This window comes from Grammomys surdaster, unplaced genomic scaffold, assembly GCF_004785775.1.
Source record: "Grammomys surdaster isolate TR1022 unplaced genomic scaffold, NIH_TR_1.0 126176, whole genome shotgun sequence".
Classification (NCBI taxonomy): domain Eukaryota; kingdom Metazoa; phylum Chordata; class Mammalia; order Rodentia; family Muridae; genus Grammomys; species Grammomys surdaster.
In genome coordinates this window covers 6222036-6245110 of record NW_021620983.1, presented here as the reverse complement: position 1 = coordinate 6245110, position 23075 = coordinate 6222036, and the positions used below count along the sequence as shown (strand labels likewise).

The 23075-nt window shown below is 44.7% G+C and overlaps 1 protein-coding gene across 1 annotated transcript in view; it reads left to right on the top strand.

Annotated features, from left to right (window-relative positions):
- Positions 1–11531: 11531 nt before the first annotated feature.
- Positions 11532–23075, top strand: part of Etnk1 (ethanolamine kinase 1) — a 41977-nt gene continuing 30433 nt past the window's right edge. The window contains exon 1 of the mRNA XM_028757502.1: positions 11532–11938. Coding sequence (XP_028613335.1) covers positions 11783–11938 — 156 coding nt within the window. The 5' untranslated portion in view covers positions 11532–11782. The remainder of the gene's footprint in view (positions 11939–23075) is intronic.

The following is a 23075-nucleotide window of genomic DNA, read 5'->3' as shown; positions in this document are numbered from 1 at the left end:
GCTTAAGAAGCTTCACTTTCAGCCAAAAGAGCCTAACAGACATGCGCACTGTCCCAACAGGGCTAGGCTTGCTGTCTTCAGTGCACACAGAGAACGTCCTCCAAGATAGATATTATATTCTGTGGCAAACAAGCCTTCACAATTTTCAAAGGACCGAAACCGTGTCAGTAGCCCCCTCATCACCTCAGCCTGCAACGGGAGGACTCACAAATGTTTGAGAATTAACACACTAAGGAACAAACAGCCAGAGAAGAGTTCAAAAGTGTAATGGAACACGGAAACACAATCTACTGTACTGTACAGGACACAGCAGATGGAGGCATGGCCGCAGTGCTGTGTCAATCAAACAGAAAAGATCTCAAATGTCTAAACAGATTCAGGTCCGTGCCAGGGGTTGAATTAGCAGGCTAATGTTACGCTTAAAGGAACTAGAAAAAGAATGAAGGGAGGTCAGAGTGAGAAGGAAGGGGTAAACAAAGGGTGATCAGTGATCAGTAAGGACACAGGGAGGGCCGACTCAGCACATGGTGCTCTTCCAGAAGACCTGAGTTCAGGTCCCAGCTCCTGCACCTGGCAGCTTACAACCTGAGTTCAAATCCCAGAAACCCACAGTAGAAGCAGAGCACTGACTCCTGAAAGCTGTCCTCTGACTTCTACACAAGCATGCACAACCAAACTCACACACATATCTTACACACACACACACACACACACACACGAACTACACACACTAACATTTTTAAAAAGAAGAAGAAAGTTTAAAAATAAAGCAATGACCCTTTCATTAGCCTGTTTAAAACAAAGAAAAAAAGAACAGGCAACATCTCCCCACAAGTAAATAAAATATTTTTTAAAAATCTCTCACATTTAAAATAAAATTAAAAAAAAATACCAGCAAGCTAATGTCCAGTTTAGCAATACTCCATTTTGTTTGTGTTTTTTTTTTTCATATCAGCAGTTTTCTACTTTCGACAAGGTGTGATGGAGATGAAGATGGCCTTGAACTTCTGATCCTCCTGTCTCCAGCTCCTGTAGGCTAGGATTTCAGGTGTGAGCTGCCATACCTGGCTTATATGGTGCTATAGATGAACCTGAGACTTCATGTTCCCCAGACAAACACTCTATCTACTCAGCTATATTCCCAGCCTCATACTAGCAAATTTTCTAAGATTATTAATGTGTTTTTTAAAATCTTTTTTATTTCTTATTTTATCTTTTTTTTAAATATAGAAGAATAAACATTCACTTGTTCCAACTTTCAGCTCAGGGCACTCACTTTAGTTCTGTATGCTTGGTCAAGGGGTCTTTTGTTGTTGTTTTTCTTGTTCCTGTTTTGAGACTATGTCTTACTGTGTAGACTTGACTGGTCTGGAACTCGATTTACAAACCAGGCTTTCCTTAAAATCTCAAGATATCTGTCTGCTTCGGGCCCCCTGAGTGCCAGGATGGAAAGCATTTGTCATCACACTTGGCCGATGGATTCTCCCTCTTGATCCCTCTCACCCCCTTCTTAACTATTTATGGTTTTGTGATCTACTTAAGATATAAAGAACATTGTAAAATTCAGGCTAGCCATGGTGGCTCATGCTTGTGTCAACAAAAGAAACAGCTTTCATCTCAAAGGAACAAAAGACATGGTTCATTTTGTAGCAACGATGACCCAGGAGCATAGGTAACCCCAAATACCATGTTTCAATGAAGCAGCAACTTTATGAATTGTTTTTAAAGTAACAGAACAAAGAAAGCTATAAATGGAGACACTTTTCAAATGTATTGGTAAGTATATCAAGTAGGAGGGTTCTATCAGGTAGAGGGGGCAGTTTTGCTATTGGCCTTGGATGCTAACAGACAATACTCACCCCTTTGATTGGTAGAAAAGTAGGCTCATTTTATATTGTACAAAACTTTGAAAAAAATCTAAAGTTGTGTTCTTTTTTTTAATCTGCTTGTCAGTATGCTGTCTTATGTTAGTCACAGGATGTTAGGTCCAGTACAGAAGAGAATGAGGAAAAGCTACTTATCAGATGAAAGATCACCCAAGACAAATTGTAACCAGGCTCGGGATCTGCAATACCTGGACCTGCAACATTCCAACAACTCCACACAGCACTGTGGCTAGGATTGGCCCATCAGCCTTTGCAGCCACAGCTGCTTTCTAGGAATGCCCATCTGTACCTGCAATCCCAGTGCCCTGTGGGCCAAGACGAGGCAACCTCCAGTTCCAGGCAAGCAGGGATTTAAAGTCAATGTCTCAAAACAAAATTAGCTTTTCTCTACCTTGAGATGCATAATTTTTCCTTTGTTCAACAATAGATTAGGATGCTATAGTGCTTGGCTTTTTCGTTTTCTGCTCGTCTGTGTCTCCCTCTTATCTCTTGAATTCTGTTATTTATTTTTTCCACCTGAAGATCTGAACGTTGTCCACCTTTTATGTGTTGGTTTCCAATACAAATAGTTTTGGGTAAAGAACATGTGCAGTCTTTCTGAGCATTGTCCCAGAGTTGTAGGAACAGGTAGACATCCACAGTTTTTGTAAAATAACTCATCCTTTCGACATATATATTAAAACCCCCTGGATTGTGTGCCATCCACAGGTCTGTTACATCTGGACAAGATCTGCAGTTGGTCTTCTTTTTTTTTTTTTTTTTTTTAAAAGATTTATTTATTTATTATATATGAATACACTGTAGCTGTCTTCGGACACACCAGAAGAGGGCATCAGATCTCATTACAGATGGTTGTGAGCCACCATGTGGTTGCTGGGATTTGAACTCAGGACCTCTGGAAGTGCAGTCAGTGCTCTTAACCACTGAGCCATCTCTCCAGCCCCCTGCAGTTGGTCTTCTAATTAATAATACTGGCTCTCAGGTCACACGGGGTTAGTGAGCTCACACAAGGAAAGAGTCGCTTCTTATTAAAGTCCAAAGAGATGGAATACAATGTTTCCTCATTATGGCTCACGGCCTGACACCATCACAAAAGTCAATTAGTATAGCAGGCCTTCTGCCACCAGGACTTTCTAGTGCTAACCTCTTCTGAGTAGCTATTATCCTGATGCCTGACAGTCTGCCTTTTAGTAGTTATCCAGGCTTGCTGACAGTTTATCATGCAAATCTACAATGAAGGAGGAGCACCTTCTGCTCCTTGTCATTGAAAACAGAAGCCCCAGGATTTCACTTAACTCTTTAGCAATCAGTTTCCGCTTGTATGTGGACTCTAAAGGATCCTTCCGCATTGTGTCTGTGGACTCTAAAGGATCCTTCCGCATCGACTCAGATTGCCGGGGAATTTGCAGGCACTTTGGTGAACCGCCAGCCTTGTCAATTCTCACTTTTTGTACTCTTTTGGGTCGTGTTACTGGTAGCTTTAAAGTACAAGGCAAAGAAAAGAAGAGTAATGTGAGTGGATTTAGTGCATTACATAGGGCCAGAAAAAGTAGGCCCTTGATACTGCCTTTCTCCTTTTGCCTGGGGTGACATTACACCGATTGATCTGCTAGAAGCTAGACCTTAGGTCTGGCCTTTGACTCCCTTTCCTGACCTAAGGTTTAGGCATTGCAATGATCCTGTTGGGCCAAGTAACATATATCTTTACCACTGCCTGCTATACAGTAGTAACAGCAAACTACTGAAGGCTGACCACTGTAAAGTATTCGGCTGAAGACAAAAACTTAGTAAGTTTGGGGAGCTGGTATGTGGCTCAGTTGGAGGCTGCTTTTCTAGCATGGCCGAAAACCACATGTGACAGTTCACTCCTGTAATTCCAGTCCTCAGCAAGTGGAGGCAGAAGGATCAGAATTTCCCAACTACATAGCACCAACTCTGATGTCCATAAACGAGACCTTGTCTAAAAGCAAACCCGGGAGAGAGCCGAGTGTGGCGGCTCAGGCTTGTAATCCCAGTACTTGAGGCTAAGGCAAGTATGAATTTCAGACCAGTCTGGGTTTCAGTGAAAGTACCAGGGCCACAGAGTAAGACTTTGTCTCAAAACAACAACAAAACCGCAAACCCCAAATCAACCCAAAACCATACAAAAACCAACCCCAAAGCTGTAATTTAGCCCGGCCATTATTCTAAAGATTTGACAATCAACCACTTGTGTAGGTGTGTGTGTGTGGAGGGGTGTTTTTGATGTTTAACAGGATCTTATCACATAGTAACATACACCCTACCATCTGAATGAGGACCACCAGGTTGTCTTGGAAGTTTTAACCCCTTGTTGTCATTGCTCTGCTGACCATGAACGTGAGGAACAGAGGAAGGATGCAGTTCTGTAGCAGGACAATGGTTCTCAAAGAGCCGGGGAGTGGGGGTGGGGTGGGGGGGTGGGGGGTTGGGAAGCAGCGGCTTCGGCTTCCGGCTTCCGGGTCAAGGTGGAGCAGGGTCTGGGGCTCAGGACCGCAGCCCCATTTGTGTGCTTAGCATCTTGACGGGCACGCAGGTAGCTCCCACTCACCCCAGGAACAGGTACATACATAACACAAATTTCCTACGCCGGGCGGTGGTGGCGCACGCCTTTAATCTCAGCACTTGGGAGGCAGAGACAGGCGGATTTCTGAGTTCGAGGCCAGCCTGGTCTACAGAGTGAGTTCCAGAACAGCCAGAACTACACAGAGAAACCCTGTCTCAAAAAGAAAAAAAAAAAACCCACAAATTTTCTAAAATTTTTTTTTCAAAATATCAAAATGTTATTCAAAGATTTGTTTTGAAGAACCAGGTGGGTATATAAATAGTGCCGTGTATTGTTGAGTTCGAAGCGATATAGTCGCTACTGTTGCATACAGAACGAAGATGGAAATTGAGCCACATTTGAACTTTTAATCACTATGTGTTTTTTTGTTTATTGGTTTTTAAATTTTTAAATACTTCTTTTTTTCCCTGAGACTTGGTCTTTCCATAACCTAACCTTGAGTTCACTTTGTTGCTGAGAATGCTTTCAAACTCCTGAGCCCAAGTTCTGGGGTGACAGGGTCTGTGTCATCGCGACAAGATCATCTGGTCATTTAAACGGCAACAATAAGGAAGGCCAAACTAAATTTACCAAACTCTCTGGGAAACTATTTATAACACTATTCTTGAATAGCACACAACCTTCTCATGACAAATATTTCCCTGATAATTTTAATTTAATTAATATAAAGACAAGTATTGTCTTCATTGAGCCCCGTATAAAGATGTCTATTGGTCCAGTTATTAGGAGGCCAAGAAAAGAGGAGTTGAGTTGAAGGTCAGCCTGCGGACACAGAGTCAGCCTCAAGGCAACCAACAAAAGACCAACAAAAACATTACCGTTGCACCAGTGAAATACCTGTATGTACTGGGACTGTTCATTTAAAAAAAAAAAAAATCAAGTTTGTGTCTTCCAGCAGCATGCCGCCTTACAGTTTGTGGCTTCTAAATTTGATAAGGTGGCCAGCCCTCCTTTTTTCATTATTCATGTAATTATCTTAGGGCTGGGGATGGATGTAGTTCTGCAGTAGAGTACTTACCTAATCTGTGTGGGATGTGCTGGTTAAGAAAAGATAAAGAGAAGAAAAAAAATACAAGATATTTCTAAGTTTTTCCCCCCTCAGCATTGTTTTATAACTCAGCAGTAAAGCAAGATCTTAGCATGTGCAAAGCATGATCCTAGCATGTACAAAGCATGATCCTAGCATGTACAAAGCAAGATCCTAGCATGTGCAAAACATGTCCCTAGCACGTGCAAAGCACAGCTCTAGCATGTACAAAGCATGATCCTAGCATGTGCAAAGCATGATTCTAGCATGTGCAAAGCATGATCGCAGCGCATGCAAAGCATGATCCTAGCATGTACAAAGCAGGACTTTAGCATTCTCAAAGTTTGATTCTAGCATGTACAAAGAATGACCCTACTAGCACGTGCCCCTCCTCAAGGGCTGGGGTTGCAGACAGGTATCTAGCCCCCTGTGGATTTTATAAAATGAAGTTGGGGACAGTTTATTCTCTTCCGTCAAATCCCCAATTGTAATATGCAGCCACTGCTTAGGGTCATGGAGGGGACTCGGAAAACGGTGGACTCTGCTTAGAGGGCAATCTGATAGAAGTAGATTTATCCTCCGAGGCCGCCGGGAACCTGAGAAAGAGGCAAGACAGGACCTGCACGGCAGCCCTGCCCCGTAGCGCGGGATTATTAGCTCCTACGACTGTGCGCCCAGCAGTCAGTCACAGGATCCGTCTCAGAGGTTGGGCGTGCAGACAGTAGGCAGCCAGCTGCCCCAGGCGATCTTCCCGTTGTTAGGCTGAGCAGGTGCAGCCTTGTTCATCTAAGGCGTCTCCCTTCTTCTTTTTTCTTTTTCTTTTTGCTTCACACTGAATGCTTGGTATTGCAGATGTTTTGAATTTCCGAGCTTTCAGATATGTTACATTGACAAACTTTAATTTTCTGTTAGGTGTATGGGAGTGGTTTTAAGCATTTTTTTTCACACTTAAAATTAAATTTGGGAGTTTGCATACAAAGAAATAGATACCGTCCCAGAATCTTCACATACATGTGTTATATTTCGTGGTGTTTCAGCTTGTTCCCTTCCCCCATTCGCTCCATTCCCCTCCCCCACTCTCTATCCGGCTTGCCTCCCCTCCCCCCCATTCTTCCCTCAAGGTTTCTCTTGCTTTGATGTCATATGCGTCCCATCCGCTCTCTTTTCCTTCTCTTTTCTTTCTCTCTTATGATCTCCTTTTTAGTTTCAACACATACGCATGAGAGAGAGAGAGAGAGAGAGAGAGAAGACACACACACACATACAGAGGAGAGAGAACGAGAGAGAGGACGTAGAGTATGTCTTTCTTTCTGGCTTGGCTTATTTGGGTTAACATAATGATTTCCACTTCTGTTTTCCTACAACTACTACAATTTCTCTTTTTCATTAAAGCTAAATGACTTACACAAAATGGGTTGTGTATGTCACCACATTTTCTTCACCCATTTATTTATTTAGAGACAGGGCCTCACTATGTAGCTCTGGCTGTCTTGGAACTCACTATGTAGACAGGTTGTGCCTCGATCTCACAGATCCTGCATTTGCCTTTCGATGGTCATCTGGGCTGGTTCACTTCTTAGTCCTAAGACTAGCTCAGCAACAAACATGAACTCGCGAGCACCTCTGTGCTATGCTGATTCAGAGTCCTCTGGGTAATAACCAATTAAACGTGTTTTCAATTGGGTATTTGATCCAGCTTGTATAATCTGACTGCACTGCACGGAATATTTTCTTCAGGAGATGCTTTCTGTTGTTACTCTGGGAATGAGATCGACCTCCATTGTAATTAAAATATTTATCACTTGAGCCTCTGGGTTTGTGCTCAGCCGTCCTTTTGCTCCCTCACACAGAATGCCCGTTACATAACAAGTTATAAATACCCTCCTTCATCTTTTATGCATGGTATAATTGTTATGACTTAAGAGCATGACGCGGGTGTCACAGAGCAGATTTTGAGAGATGCCTTATCATGTGTGGAAGAAAGAAACCGGGGCCAGCAACATGGCTCAGCAGTCACAGGCGCGCCACGCCTTATGAAGGGAGTTCGATCCCCAGGACCAACACGGGAGGAGAAGAGGGCAGACTTCTACAAATTGTCCTCTGCTTCGGACCCTCCTCTGCTCAGGAAATAAACAAACAATGTAACAAAACTGTAAAGTGTAAAATAATGTAAAAAAAAAAAAAAGAGAGGGAAAGGAAAAATAAAATTCAGTGCAAAAATGAGGCCAAGATGCCTGGGCTGCATCCGAGTTTGCCCCTGACACCACCACACTACACCACCACATCACACCACCACCACACTACACGACCACCACCACCATCACCACTACCACCATCACCACCATCACCGTCACCACCACTACCACACCATCACACCAACATACGGCCATACCTCCATCTCCGCCACCACCACCACTAATCAGGAAAGAAAATAAAAGAGAGAAGTGCGTGCCACAGGAGAATCAGGATAAGGCTTATGCTGGCCATTGCTGGGACATCAGTCCTTGAAGTGAGAGAGCGAGTCAGGTGATTCCAAGAATGAGAAGATCCATACCGGGCTACATACAGGAAGCAACTGACACCAACTGGATTCTTCCTGATAACGTATGTCTTGACAACTGTCTTACATCCTTCAGGTGTTTGTCACAAGGTGCTCCAGTTTTATTGACCCACTGGAATCAAGACTAGCCCAGAGCCGGGTGGTGGTGGCGCATGCCTTTAATCCCAGCACTTGGGAGGCAGAGGCAGGCGGATTTCTGAGTTCGAGGCCAGCCTCGTCTACAGAGTGAGTTCCAGGACAGCCAGGGCTACACAGAGAAACCCTGTCTCAAAACCTCCCTCCCCCCCACAAAAATAAAATAATTTAAAATAAAATAAAATAAAATAAAATAAAATAAAATAAAAGACTAGCCCGGGGATAACAGATGAGCTAGCGGCCATTGAAAGCATTCATCATAATCTGTGGGGAGTTGAGGATACAATCCCTGACAGAGGCTGCACTTACAGTGGGCTGGCAGAGTGTCAAGAACTTACTTGCTTGGCTTAGAGTTGATTAGCATCATTTATGTCACCGATACTATTTTAAGTCCTGGAAACCAGGCAGAAGATAAGATAAGCTGTACCTTTTCCTCCTGGGGCCAGCTTTCTAGTACAAAAGATGAAGCCAGAAGAGGTAACTACACTCCGTGATCATTAACAATGTGTTTGGTCCTTCAGATAATAAAAACCCAAAACAAACCCAAGTCTGTTGGGAGGCAGAGGCAGGAGGATAGTTGCAAGTGTAAGAGCAGCCCCATCAGCTAAAGTTACCTAATGAGACTCTGTCTCAAACAAACAGAATAAACCAACCCCATGTTTCTGTAATATGTAAGCAACGGTAACAGCCTCTGGGAACAAGTTTTGCGTGAAACCTTCCGATGAGCTGAGAAGAAACCAAGAAACCAGTAGGCAGGACCATAAGGGAAAAACCAAAACCCAAAGCAAGCTGACTGGAAATAAAAGCAGAGACATGAATGGTTTGCCAACTGACAGCTTAATTTCATGGCTGTAGCACAATTTTTTTTTTTTTTTCGAGACAGGGTTTCTCTGTATAGCCCTGGCTGTCCTGGAACTCACTCTGTAGACGAGGCTGGCCTCGAACTCAGAAATCTGCCTGCCTCTGCCTCCCAAGTGCTGGGATTAAAGGCGTGTGCCACCACCGCCCGGCTCGTAGCACAATTTTTAAAGTTAACTTATCGAAAGACATCTTGGTTGCTCTCTATTCACCATCAGGTTAGATACACATAACTTCCTGACTCATTTTGGTAGGTATCAAAGGACATAACTGACGGCGTCCCACTGCAGATGGACATACGCTCCTACCAGCATTTGGCGGTTTTGGTCTTTTCAATTTTAGCGGAATCTTGTGGTTGTTTAAAGTTAGTGATTTAGGATGTTGCATATATTCTCGATAGATGCTTGCTTGCTGTCTGTGTCTCTTCTCGGTAAGTGCTATGCTCCTCTGAATATTCTAAGAATGAGTTTTTCCTGGCGTGGTATCACACGGTTTTAACCTCAGCATTTAGGAGTGCAGAGGTAGGTGGGTGTTTGTGAATTCCATATTAGCTTGGGCTACCTAATGAATTCTAGTTTCTTTCAGACTGAGAGGGAGGGAGGGAGTGGGGGAGGTACAGGTGGGGGTGGGTGGGTTTGTTTTAATCTCAGTACTCGAGAGGCAGAGGCAGGCGTATCTTTGAGTTTAAGCCAAGTTTCAGGTTGGCCATGGGGTGCCTACAAAGATCTTTATTTTTTAAAAAAGGAAAAAAGAATTGGTAGTTTTGTTTCTTTGTTTTGAAATAGCCTCTCCTATTTACTTTGAATTCCTGATCCATCTGCAGCGCCTCCCGCCTGAGTGCTAGAATTTACAGGTCTCTGCCACTGTGCCTGACTTTTTTTGCATGTTTTCTTAAAGTTTTATTTTAATTTAAATTTAATTTGGTGTTAGTTGTTTTAATTATAAAATATTCCATATAATTCTTAAAATGTAACGATTTAATAAGGAGATACCACTTAAACCGTAGAAGTATTTGTGTGTTCTGTTATTTTAGTCTCAGATAGACAGAGTACATAATCTAGTGTTTCCTGTAATACTCCTTGCCCTGTCTGTGTGTGTATGCTTAGGCAGGGTGCTGAAAGTAGGGCCTTCCACAGCGAGTTTTAAAAACACATACCCAAGTCTGGAAAATGTTCAATAAATTTACAATGTTGCAAATGCAGGAGTAGATTTCCCCCTTTTAAGTCTAGGAAGTTTGTCATTCTCCCAGACCTACTTGTTTTGTGACTTAAAAAGGTAATGTAGGCTCATTCAGAACAATGAGAGCATAAATGTGCGCTAATAGGTAATAAAGCATGTGACCATTCACAAATCGTTCACTTTGTCTTCAGCCCTTGGGAAGCCAGAAGCCAAGGTGAAAGTCACCTCCATTGTCTCCGTCATAAAAGGAAAGCGTGAGGGCAAACCAAATAGCTGTAGATGATCTGGTTTCCAATATTCCTCTAACAGACAGAGCAAAGCCTTTCTGATCCTGGAAGTTTCATGTAGCCCTTCGAGTCTCAGGACGCGCTGTGACTTAGCCCGACAGCGATCTATTTTTCTTTCCATCTCCCTCCTAGTCTCCACCTTGTTTTACCGGCTTTGACTGATTCTCAGCAAGGTCAGGTATCTGATCCTTAAAATGAGTGTTGCAGTCGTCTTACCCTATTATCCGATGACAAACCTGGAACTCACTATGTAGCTCAGGCTGGTTTCGAACTCATGGCAATCCTGCCTTAGGCACCTGAGAACTAGGACAACAGGTGTATGTCACCACACTACGGTCACCGGTTTACTCTCACCTTACCTAAAGTTTGTCCCAAATACTGTGATTTCTATGTACTGCCAAAGGGAACTTGGTTGCTAAACCAAGCAAGCATGTGGTTGCGCGCACAGAGCTTCAGGAACAAGACGACCAAATTAATCCAGCTTGGTCGGATTGTGGCCAAGCTCACAGCTTACATTTAGGGTTATTTCAGGACGTGCCTTCTGCGTCCCATAAGAACGTCAGCCCTAAGTAAGCAGAGCCCACGACCCTAGTGATCTAGGAAGGTGACGCTTCATTAACGCCAGTGACAGGGCTGGGTTAGCACTCCACGGCTCATCGGAAGCGTTCGAAAGGGCTCGGCAAAGCTCGACAGCGCTCCGGCAAGGCTCGGCAGAATTCGGTAGGACTCCGGGAAGGGCTCGGGCAAGGCTCGTTAGAGCCCGGCAGAGCTCGGCAAGGCTCGACAGTGGTCGGCAGAGTCCGGCAGGGCTCGGCAGCGCTCGGACTCCTTCGGGTGCAGGAGCCCAGCCAACCCTACAGTAGCGGAGTGCCTGGCGGTGCGCGCTCCCCAAGACCCCAATCCCCAAGAGCCCCGAGGCCCGCCCATTGTGCCGCGGGGTTCGCCACCCCGCCGGCCGCCTGACGCAGCCGAGGCTCCGCCCTCGGCGTGACGCTAGCGTCAGGCCAGTCCCGGCATGCTTCGCGGCTGCCCGCGGTCTAGCGCACTGAGGCATCTTCCCGAGAGCGGCCGTGCCTCCGCGTCTCTGCACTGCGCACCCCGTCCGGCCGCTTCGTCGCCCCCGCCGCCCGCCCGTGCGTCCGAGCGGCCGCAGCCCTCCGCCGAGGGCGCCCCGGGACGGAAGGGTCCAGCAGCCTGCCGGCGCCCGCCGCGCTCGTGGTCGCCGTCGCCGTGGTCGTCGTGGTCGTGTCCGCCGTCGCCTGGGCCATGGCCAATTACATCCACGTCCCGCCCGGCTCGCCCGAAGTGCCGAAGCTCGACGTGACGGTGCAGGACCAGGAGGAGCAGCGCTGCCGCGACGGCGCCCTGAGCCTGCTGCGGCACCTGCGGCCGCACTGGGACCCCCGGGAGGTGACCCTGCAGGTAAGGCCGGGCGGGCACCGGGTTTCCTTTCCGAAGCCGCCGCGTCAGCGACGCCTGCCCGGCTCCCGGGGATGGCTTCCGCGGCCCTCGTCATACTCGAGGGGCTCCTTCCTCTCCTCCCAGACCCCGCAGCTCATCCGCCTCCCGCGGTCCTCTTGGCTGCCCTCCCTCCCCTGCGCTTCCCTCCCATCCCTGCCTTATCCAGCCTGGGATCTTCCCACATCCTCCGAGCCGCGGGAGAACTCCATTCCAAAGCGGAATGACCGGGGGACCTGCTGCTGCCCACGCCAGGATGCTAGGGAACGCTATTTCGTGTGTTACTGGAAGGCTCGAGTTGGTGTTTTCTAAATTCGTAAAGTCTTAGAAGAATTAATGCTCTGGGTTGGAGTGAGCATTGGCCTGTGAATATTTTCGTGAGTCAGTGGTTTTAAAGACAGAAATCCTCAGGAGGAGAAAACCCTCCGACAATCTAGGATTTGAAAAAAAAAAAGAAGACACTTGCAAGTTATGACCCCCCGTACCCACAATTTATCTGGTGTGATTGGTTTTAGTTTTTTCAGTGCACAGCTTTAGGGATTACTAAGATGAATTTCCTATTTCCTTGCAAACAAACAAGCCAAATTAGTAAATTTTTAACGGTTTGGGTTTGTTTAAGATTTCAGCAGTAATTTGGATTATCCAAGCTGTCTGCCCCATTTTGATAACTCCAGTTCATTATGGGGTTTATACAGGATTTATTGATTTAAGTTTTTGGCCAAATTATTTTTTTAATATAATTAAAACATGAGTAGCCGCGCAGTGGTGGCACACGCCTTTAACCCCAGCACTTGGGAGGCAGAGGCAGGCGGATTTCTGAGTTCGAGGCCAGCCCGGTCTACAGAGTGAATTCGAGGACAGCTAGGGCTACACAGAGAAACCGTGTCTCGAAAAACAAAAACCAAACCAAAACAAAAAATTAAACATAAAACATGAATAGTGTTAGGCCCCAGAACAGTTCCTGGCACTTGGGCCTTTTATGAGTTTTAGTTTCGGTTCTTGCTAGAAGGGTTCTGAGCAGCTGAAAGGGACCCATATGTTTTGGGGAAGAAACTTGTTAGACAAAAGGCTTTGAAATTTAAGGCGTGCCTGTTGGCTAAGTATAGAGGAAATAGTCGATTCAAAGAGATTTTTATGTATAACTTGAAAAATTATTGCATTTCCTTTAAGGAAGTGTTCTTCCAATGGAGGCATGTCTATTTGTGTATTTTTGCAGTGCTGGGAAATGCAGTTCTGAATCCTAGGCTAGTGCTCACCGTGGTTATCTAGCCCTCATGTTAGACTGTTACTATATAGTAGATATTCACTTGCTTGTTTGAGAGGGTTTTTTAAAGTTTAATAAAGTCTATTTCTGGAAAGTATCTTGCTAATTAGAGGCAGTGCTGCTTCCTGGTGAGTTGCAGTGCTGGGCAACCCGTATTGTTTTCTTAGCTTTCTTAGCGGTGACTTTTAAAGTTTGAAGCTTGGAATTTCCTTTCACTTACTTGTGTTTAGAAAAGTGGTGATAGCTATTGCCGGATTAATATGCGCTGTGTGCTGGATTGGATTGAGCTCTTTTTAAAGTCATTATTGCCTGGGAAGTACTAGGTAGGTGCTCTCTCTCACGTCATGTGAAATTTAGTGAGGAAAGCCAGGGTATGTGTAAAAAAAGACTTAAAACTATTTTGGTTGCTTTGTAGGAGATCAGGTTGAATCATGATTTATATTTTCTTTCTTTCTTTCTTTTTTCTTTTTTTTTTTTGAGGCAAGGTGGCTAGATTGGTCGCTCAACTGGCTGTCCTGTTTTAGTGGAGTTGTAGGTTTTTGCAGGTTTTTGCGACTGTTCCTGTCCTATGTTGTGACTGAACTTTTAACCTTTGGGTTCATAATCTGAATGTATAGTATGTGTATTTGGCAGAGATATCACTCACTTGTAGAGTTGGTAATTAGAAATTCATCCCCTCCTTATGCAAGCAGAACTCTTGGATCTGAAGCCGAGCCATCAGTAAGCCAAGGCTACGGTTATTTATTACCAGCTCATAGAGGGACTCACACATATGGGGCACTTCAAACTAGTGATGCCTTGGGGCCTCGTTTAGTAATTCTGCTTTTGTTGTTGTTGTTTTTTTTTTTTTTTTGAGACAAGGTCTCACTGTAGCTCCATCTGGTTTAGAGCTGGCTCTGTAGACCAGCTTGGCCCTGGAACTTGCCTCTTGAGCCTTGGGCTTAAAGACTTTTGTCACTGTGGTCTGCTTGTTTTGTATTTCTTTCTCTCTTTCTCTCTCTCTCTCTCTCTCTCTCTCTCTCTCTCTGTATGTATGTATGTATGTATGTATGTATATTATATATGTGAGTACACCGTCACTGTCTTCAGATACACCAGAAGAGGGTGTTGGTTCCCATTGCAGATGGTTGTGAGCCACCATGTGGTTGCTGGGAATTGAACTCAGAACCTCTGGAAGAGCAGTCAGCGCTCTTAACCGCTGAACCATCTCTCCAGCCCTGTTTAGTGTTTCTTAATGGTTATAGTTTCTTTTCAAATTTCATCTCTTGAACTGTAAAAGATAATACTCCTATCTTGTTCCTGAAAGGGAAGCACGTATCCTATAGCCAAGAGACAAACGTAATTTCAGGTCAGCTGGTTATCAACACTAGCCTTTTTTTGGTATTCTTTCCCCTCCCCCTTTGTGTGAGATTCTGGGACTGGAGGCTTGAGCCTAGGGCATGCTATACAAGCTTTCTACTCCAAACTCTCACTGTTCTTTCTCCCCCAAACTAACATTTTTCTTGGCTGTATGTAGTGGAGGCAGGAAGATCAGGATTTCAAGGTTGTTCCTGACTTTACATAAGGAGTTCCAAGCCAGCATGAGCTACTTGAGAACCCTGTCTGCCCTCCAGCCCCCAAAAGAAAAATATATTTAAAAAATTTTTTTTTTTCCTGAGACAGGTTTTCTCTGTGTAGTCCTGGCTGTCCTGGAACTCACTCTGTAGACCAGGCTGGCCTCGACCTCAGAAATCCGCCTGCCTCTGCCTCCCAAGTGCTGGGATTAAAGCGTGCGCCATCACTGCTGGGCTATATTTTTATATAATATATTTTAGAAGCTTTTGTGATAACCCTTATCTTTCCTGGTAGTCACTCCTGTAATACCAACATGTGGAATATGGAAAAAAATAGAAACAGGCCCCAAATGACGAGACTTGATGGTTCTCTAAGAGATAGTCTCTCCTTCGAACTTAGGAGCAAGTGAGATTGGGTCTCATTGTGGATAGAGCTGGCCTATCAAGTAAAAACACTATAAGGAGGGGTTTCGGAGGTTAGACTTCTGAGTAGGTACAGCAGCTCTGAGACAGGACTAGCTAAATGTTTTCTGTTTCATGCTGCCTTGTTTTTAAATCCCTTCCACCCCAACTGTCCTATGAGGGAGACAGGCAAGGACTACAAATGGGTATTGCAGTTGGTAAAACTGAGCCTGTGTGTAAGTGACAGCTTTGGGAGGACTACCTCAGGATTACCGCTCTTTGACCTGGAAAGGCTGTGTGTATGTGTTATGATTGAGGCTGGGAAGGCATGCCTGTGCAAGGCTAGTTTCTTTTTTCTTTTTCTTTTTCTTTTTTTTCCTTTTGGTTTTTCGAGACAGGGTTTCTCTGTGTAGCCCTGACTGTCCTGGAACTCACTCTGTAGACCAGGCTGGCCTCGAACTCAGAAATCCGCCTGCCTCTGCCTTCCAAGTGCTGGGGTTAATGGTGTGCGCCACCATTGCCCAGCTGCAAGGCTAGTTTCTTAAACAAACTGGTGTGGCTCAGAAAAAGACAGCTTTGAGCGCACTTGAACACATTTGCATTTCCTTCCACGAGTGCTACAGTTTTAGAAAATGGCAGACTATTTGTCATGCAGCACTTCATTCATCTCAGTGTGAGTTTTTGATGCATCTACAGTTTTTGGGAGAGTTATAAGAGAACAAAGAGACTTGTTATCCCTTCCTGCTGTTATTTTCTTGGATCTTCCTGCCTCAGCCTCTCCAGCGATGGGATTACAAGTTATCAGATCAGTACAGTGCCTAGACAAAATCCTTTTCCCTTTGAAAAAGCTGACTCAGTTTCTTGAACATTTTAGTGGGTCACTTTAGGGCTTCCTTTGTGCATCAGTGTTTGAGCAAGATTGCTGTTATTAGCATGTCACTGGGGTCCACAGTAGATAATGAGAGAATGGCAAAGCTGGACAGGCTGGGAAGACCATATTTTTGTTTCAGATGATATAAAATTGACATCTCATCCAGCACTTTAGAGGCAGAAAACAAGAATTCAGTGAGCAAGTAGACTCATCCAGCTCAGGGTTCAGTGAAAGTTCCTGCTTTAATCCGTGTGGTGGAGCTTGAGGTAGACATCTGGCGTTAACTCTGGGCTTCCATACACACACTTGCATTATGCCTGCACATGTATGTGCCTTTACACATAAGAATGTCATTTTATGCACCTGTCTTCCCATTAAACCCCAGCCCCACTCCCCAGTGTCTGTGCTGTAGGATCCCAGGAAGCTTGCTTGAACATTGGTACCTTACGTCTGTTCAGTGTTTTGAGTAGCCGACTTAATAAGGGTGGAGAGCATGGGGTTGGGTGTGTGCCCTGCACTTCATTAGCTGTTTCACTGCTCGGGTTGTGTCCTTTCTCTTTTTGAGATAGTCGCTCACTGTAGTCCGGGCTAGGTTAGAAATTACAGGCAGTCCTTCTTCTACCTCAGCCTTCCAAATGTTGGTATGACGTATATGAGCTACAGAACATGCCTCATGGTCAAATTAATTTCTTTCCCTTCCCTAGCCTAGGCTGCCCTAGAAAGAGCTCTGTAGATCAGGCTGGCCTTGAACATACAGAGATCCACTTGATTCTGCCTTCCATATGCTGGGATTAAAGGCACGTTTGTCACCACTGCCCAGCTCTGGTCACATTTCTTAGCCTTTCTAAGTTTCGTGATCTGCAACTATAAAATGGATCCAATATGCAGTTCCCTACCCCTGAGGCTTGTGAGGGTGAAATAAATGCTAGTTCATGACAATTACGCTGCTGAGCACAGGCTGTATAGCGCCTGAATCAAAAACATCTGCTCTTGAAATTCCCACCCTAGACAGATCAGAAAATGGAATGTTCCTTGAATACTGTTCAGGTTTTTTTTTTACACGCAGAGATAGAATGAAAACACTTTACAAGTGTACTTACTACTCCTGTAAGACTGACCCCCCCAGTACCTGTCCCCAGTGCTGGGGAGCTCTGGTGCCACGAGGCAGTGCTCCCACACCAGGTCCTCCCCACCTCAATCGCTCGCTCGTCCACATTCTGAATGGTTTTGAAATCTCCATGCTTTTTAAGCGTAAGCTAGGTTCATAATTCCACCATACAAAACCGGCTTCCTTGTAGGCTCCCCTTATACACTGTTCTTCACCAATACAACACTACATAGGTAGTGCTCTGAGCCTTAGAAAGCCCTCGGGAAATGAACACAACATTCCTAAAATGAAGTGACGTGTGCTTCAGGGTTGTCCTCCTGTCTGTCTCACCTCCCATGACCTGCATTGTCAAGTGGAGACTGAATAGAAGGACTCACCATGTTTCAGATGTTTCAGGAATGAATATGTAGCTCAGTACTGTAGTACTTCCTAGAGTGTGCGTCCCAGGGGACAGTCTCCAGGGCCACAAAAGGATTCAAGGCCTGAGTTCCTCAAACTCAGCAACTTACTGGTAAGGTGTCTGTGTGTGTGTGTGTGTGTGTGTGTGTGTGTCTGTCTGTGTCTGCCTCTCTCTGTCTCTCTCTCTGTCTCTGTCTCTCTCTCTCTCTCTCTTTTCATTTTTTGAGACATAGTTTTTTTGTGTAGCCCTAACTGTCCTGAACTGGATCTGAAGACTGGGCTGGCCTCAAACTCACAGAGATCTACCTGCCTTTTTTTCCTAGTGTTGGAATTAAAGGTGTCACCACATCCCGCTTACGTTTTGTTTGTTTGTTTTTTCGAGACAGGGTTTCTCTGTGTAGCCCTGGCTGTCCTGGAACTCACTCTGTAGACTAGGCTGGCCTCGAACTCAAGAAATCCACCTGCCTCTGCCTCGCAAGTGCCGGGATTAAAGGTGTGCGCCACCACTGCCCGGCTCTGCTTACATGTTTTTAAACTAGGGATCCTGTTAATTTTCAGCTGGGTACCTTTGCTGCGAACTGGAGCACAAAGCAGCACCAGGAGAATTGAGAAGATATTTCATAGAGGTGGGGGACCTGATGTAGCATTTATGGAGTTTGTGTCTGTGGGGTCTAGGTGGTTAGGTGTTGGAGACTGAGTCATAATGTCGGGTATACTAGGCAGACACTCTGCCTTGCTCTACCTCAACCCCTCTACTCTTCTCTTTTAAGGGAAGGAACAGATCCAAGCAAGGAGGAAGCATTTCCCAGAGAGTTAAGCTAGGCCCTCCATAGTTTGGGCAGAGTAGTGGGAGAGGGAGTTTTGGGCATTAAGGATCTACATCACTCAGCTGTTAGTGTAGTTTGTATTAAAGACGGAGCTCGAAAGCAGCGAATGTTTTTAAAGCAAGTGAATTTTTTTTTTATGAGAAGTGTCAATACAGAGGAACATTGGTTGAGAGAAATTTTTGTGGTGTTAAAAATACCAGCTGAGCGTAGTGATATGCACCTTTAATCCCAGCACTTGGGTGGCAGAGGCAGACAGATCTCTGATTTCAAGGCCAACTGGTCTCCAAAGTGAGTTCAGGGCTGCAAGAGCTACACAGAGATGCCCTGTGTGGGAAAAACAAACAAACAAACAAAAAAAACAAAGTTAAGTACCAGCGTGGGGTGTGCCCTGGGTTACCTGTGTCCCTAGTACATGCACACACACATCTGTTTGCACATGTGAAGGGTTTATCAGACTAGGAAGTTACTCTGCCCAACCCTTGAATGTTAGCTGAATGGAAAACTATCTGAATGTTGATAGGCTTTCCCTTCTTAGTTCTTTGAGAAGCTGGCATCGTCTGTCTCCGTCCTGGTGTAGGTGCCTCTACTCAGATCACATGTACCATTAGAGGCGTCATGGCCCTGTGACCCCTCTTACCATGTATGGCCGTGGATGGATTGTGTCTATGAGTTGTCAAGTCTGATCCTGGAGTCTGACCCTGAGTAGTTTATTTTAGGCACATTTAAGCACAGCCCAATTAGGAGAAAAGTTTCTTGGTGATAATTTTTAAGTCAATCAATACTGTGTGCACAATAAATCACATAGTAAGCTAAGCAAGAATCAAGACAGAATCGTGTAGAGACTCTAAGATACAGGTGACACCTCCATCAAGATGGACTCTGTAGATTGTCTACCTGTGACACCTTCCGTAAAGACAGCATCTAGACCGAGAAAAGCAAGGTTACTGTAAGGGTATGTGGAGGATTTAGTATGGTCTCTGGCCATATAGATCGAGCCAGGGTTACCGGGCAATTAACCATGTCAGTCCCAGCCTTCTGGGTGGATAACAGGTTATGTATCTCTGCCTTTGAAAAACAACTCTGTGCACTCAAAAGGTTAGAGATGCATTTCTGGAGCAAGCCAGCCAGCTTGGGTCGGCTGAGAGATGTTTGGTAAGAAGGAAGAGTGGTTGAGGAGGCCTATTAATCTTGGGCCTCACCGTGTGTGCCTGAATACATGTGGATACTCACATGTACATGCCACACATGCCAAAAAAAAAAAAAAAGGAAAACTTTAGATTCTACATGTCTTTAAAAGTAAACTTAGCACATGGTGGTACTTACCTGTAGGTTAGCTCCTCAGGAAGTTGAGAGGTTGCTTGAATTCAGGAGGCCAAGGCAACAGAGTCCGTCTCAAAAATAGGTGGGAGAGAAATTCATGAAACGGTTGTAGTTATGTAGCCCCAGACCCTTGGCAGGAAATAATTGCAGCAACTTTCTCTACTTTCTGGTACTTTCTGGTCTTAACCTTGCCCTCCCTCTAGTGGTGGCCACAGTAGTAGCGCCTCTCTCCTTCCTTTCACAGAATAAATTGTGGAGAGGACAGTGTGGTCTATAGTGAGTTCCAGGGCAACCAGGGCTATGTAAACGGAACCTGTCTCAAATTACTGCAGCTATGTAATTTTATGTTTTCTTGTGACTGGTTATATGTAGCCCAGGCTACCCTTGAACATAAGATTCCCCTTGCCTCTATCTCCCAAGTACTCGGATTGCAAGTGTTTGATCCATAGTTTGTCCTTTCATTGATTTATTTGTGATTAACATTGTTGAAACTGTTTTGGTTTTTTGATAGTTAAACCTATTCTAGCAGACTGTTTATGTTTGTATATATGTTTGTATGATTTGGATGAGTTTTCTGAGTATTTCCATAGGGTAAGTTCTTACTGAAACAGAGATGATAAACTGTGTGTCAGGGATCTCTGGAGAAGTTGTTTATATGACAGCTGGTGGGTCTGTAAATCCTAAGATGGTACCATGGAACTCAGCTGTGGCTTCATAGTGCAGTCTTGAAGCAGAATTTCTTCAGGAATGCTTATCTTTGTTTTTTGGCCCTTCAGCTAATTAGATGAAATCACCCGTGTTATGTAGAATAATAAGACACCTAGTGTGTGTTCTTCCCATTAGCATAGCGTTTCTCATAGTGGTACTTAAAAAAAAAAACAACTGAGCTTTTGGTCTTTATGAAGTCAGGCTGATACCTGTGTACACAGCTCAGCCACCTCACTTAGGGTGTTCCATTTTGAGTGCACAGGAGCCAATTCTATTCATTTTACCAGCTAGCTACCAGTCCTTGGAATGAGATTGCAGCATACTGGCATTTGTCACCGCTATCAAGGACAGTTCATAGTGAGTTCTGTGTTTTCCAGTATCCCAGCCATAACTGGCTTGTATGAAAATGCCCTAAATCTGCCCTCAAAATAACTCACAAAATAAGTTACTACATACATACATACGGACGGATGCGCACTCGGGCACACACACACACACACACACACACACACACACACACACACACACACACAAAACCCTTATCTTACCTGTAGTCTTAGTTTGTAGTCCAAGCTAGCCTATAACCCACTATGTAGCTCAGACTCTTGTCACTTCAGTTGTCCTAGCTGATTTAGAAAAGAGGCAACTCCTCCTCCTTGCTTGCCTGGTCCCTGGTTTGCTGACTTCCTGCCTACCCTGAGTTGTAGTCTTGGTAAGCAGGGGGCTGTCACCCAAGTACAGTTTTTGTTCTGTGATGGTTCTGAGATTAGCAGCCCAAGGTTTTGTTTGGCTCAGTCTGCCTACGTTCTTTCTTTCTGCTTGGCCACTGTCTTTCTTTGTGGTAGTGTGCCTCACTGCCAGGGAGTCAAGCGCTTCCTCAGTGTTGTGCACATTATTGTAGATACAGTGACCAACTCTTCTGGAGTTGGTCCTGTAACTGCTGGAGTCTGCTCACCTTGGTAGCAGGCTAGCATTCTGCAGTATTCTAACAGACAGCCCTCAGCGCTCAGGGAGTCAGCACTTTCTGTCTCATTATTTTTGACAGGTAACAAGTGACTTGGGCTTGTGTTGCTGATCTAGAAATTTTAGACATATCATCAGGTGTTAAGTGGATTTTATTACCGAGGCTTTAGGTAAATATGACAGCTTTACCAGTAGCATGGATTCTCTTCCAAAAATTGATAATTTCCATGGTTGAGTCTAGAACTACAAACTGTTGAAATAGTGAAAAATCTCTGATGCTTAGAAGTGAAGCATCGTTCTTTTGCTGTATCCTCTCTGATGTCTGTGGGGATGTTTCAGATTCCTTGTAGGTTAAAGGTCTTGCATGTAACTAGCCTGTGAACATCCTCTCCTACCATTTAGGTAACCTAGGTAACCCATGGCTAGTGCAGTGCAGTGCTGTCACTTGAAGGGAATGATGCCCGATAGTCTGTGCTGTACAGGCGTGCTTTTCCTCAGATATTTTTGATCCAGGGTTGTTTGAAGCCACAGATATGTAACCCATAGATGCAGATGGCTCTTTCTCTCTGTATAAATTATATACAAATACATGTTTGTGTATACATGTATTTTCCTTCTTTAAAATAATAAGGTATGGCTGGAGAGCTGGTTCAGTGGTTAAGAGCTCTGGCTGCTCTTCCAGAGAATCTGGGTTCCATTCCCAGTACCCACATGGCAGCTCACAACCTTCTGTAAATACAGTTCCAGGACATCTGATGCCCTCTGCAGGCACTAGGCACATACATGGTACACAGACATACATGTAGACAGAACACTCATATGAAAGAGCTACCAAGAAAGCCATAGTGCGCTGGGCATGATGACATGTCTGTATTGCAGTGCTAAGGAAGTGGAGGTGGCATGATTGAGTTCAAGGTCATCTTCAGCCTCATAGTACAAGGCCAGCCTGGGCTACATTAGACCCTTCTTAACGGGCAAACTTAGTATATTCAGTATATTCATGTTTTGTTATTGAGGTATATGCATTGAATTTGAAAACTTAAACATTAAATCACATTTGCATTTCTGGAGAAAAAATTTAGTTGAGATACCATATTTTGTTATATTTCTGTATTGATTATTCATAACTTAAGGTTTTTACTTTTGTGTTTTGTGTGAGACAAGGTCAGTACAGGTTGGTCTCCAGCTCATTTTTGAATCCTTTTGTGTCAGCGCTCTGACTGAGGATTAGTCTGGACTATCACAGCCATTTTATGACCGTGCTCATAGTGGTCATATGAGAGAGACCTCGTCCTGTTTTCCCTCTGTGCTGCTGACCTGCTGAGCTTTAGAATCGGTCTGACAGGTGTCTATCTCTTTCTCTCTTTGGAAGTATGGGACTGTGTAGTCACTGTTCTCGCTCACTCTTTCTCACTTCTTTTTCTTAGCTTCTGGTTTTTCTCTCTGTTTCTGTCTGTCCTTTTTCTTTTCATTCACCATATAGCCTGAGCTGTTCTTGAACTTGGGATTCCTCCTGCTTTAGCCCTGATGTGCTTCCATTTTTACAGGTACCTACCACAACTGCCATGTCCAGCTTGCTTTCCTAGCTTACTGAGTTGGAAGGCTAAATCTCTCTCTCCCTCTCCCTCTCCCTCTCCCTCTCCCTCTCCCTCTCCCTCTCCCTCTCCTCCCTCTCCCTCTCCCTCT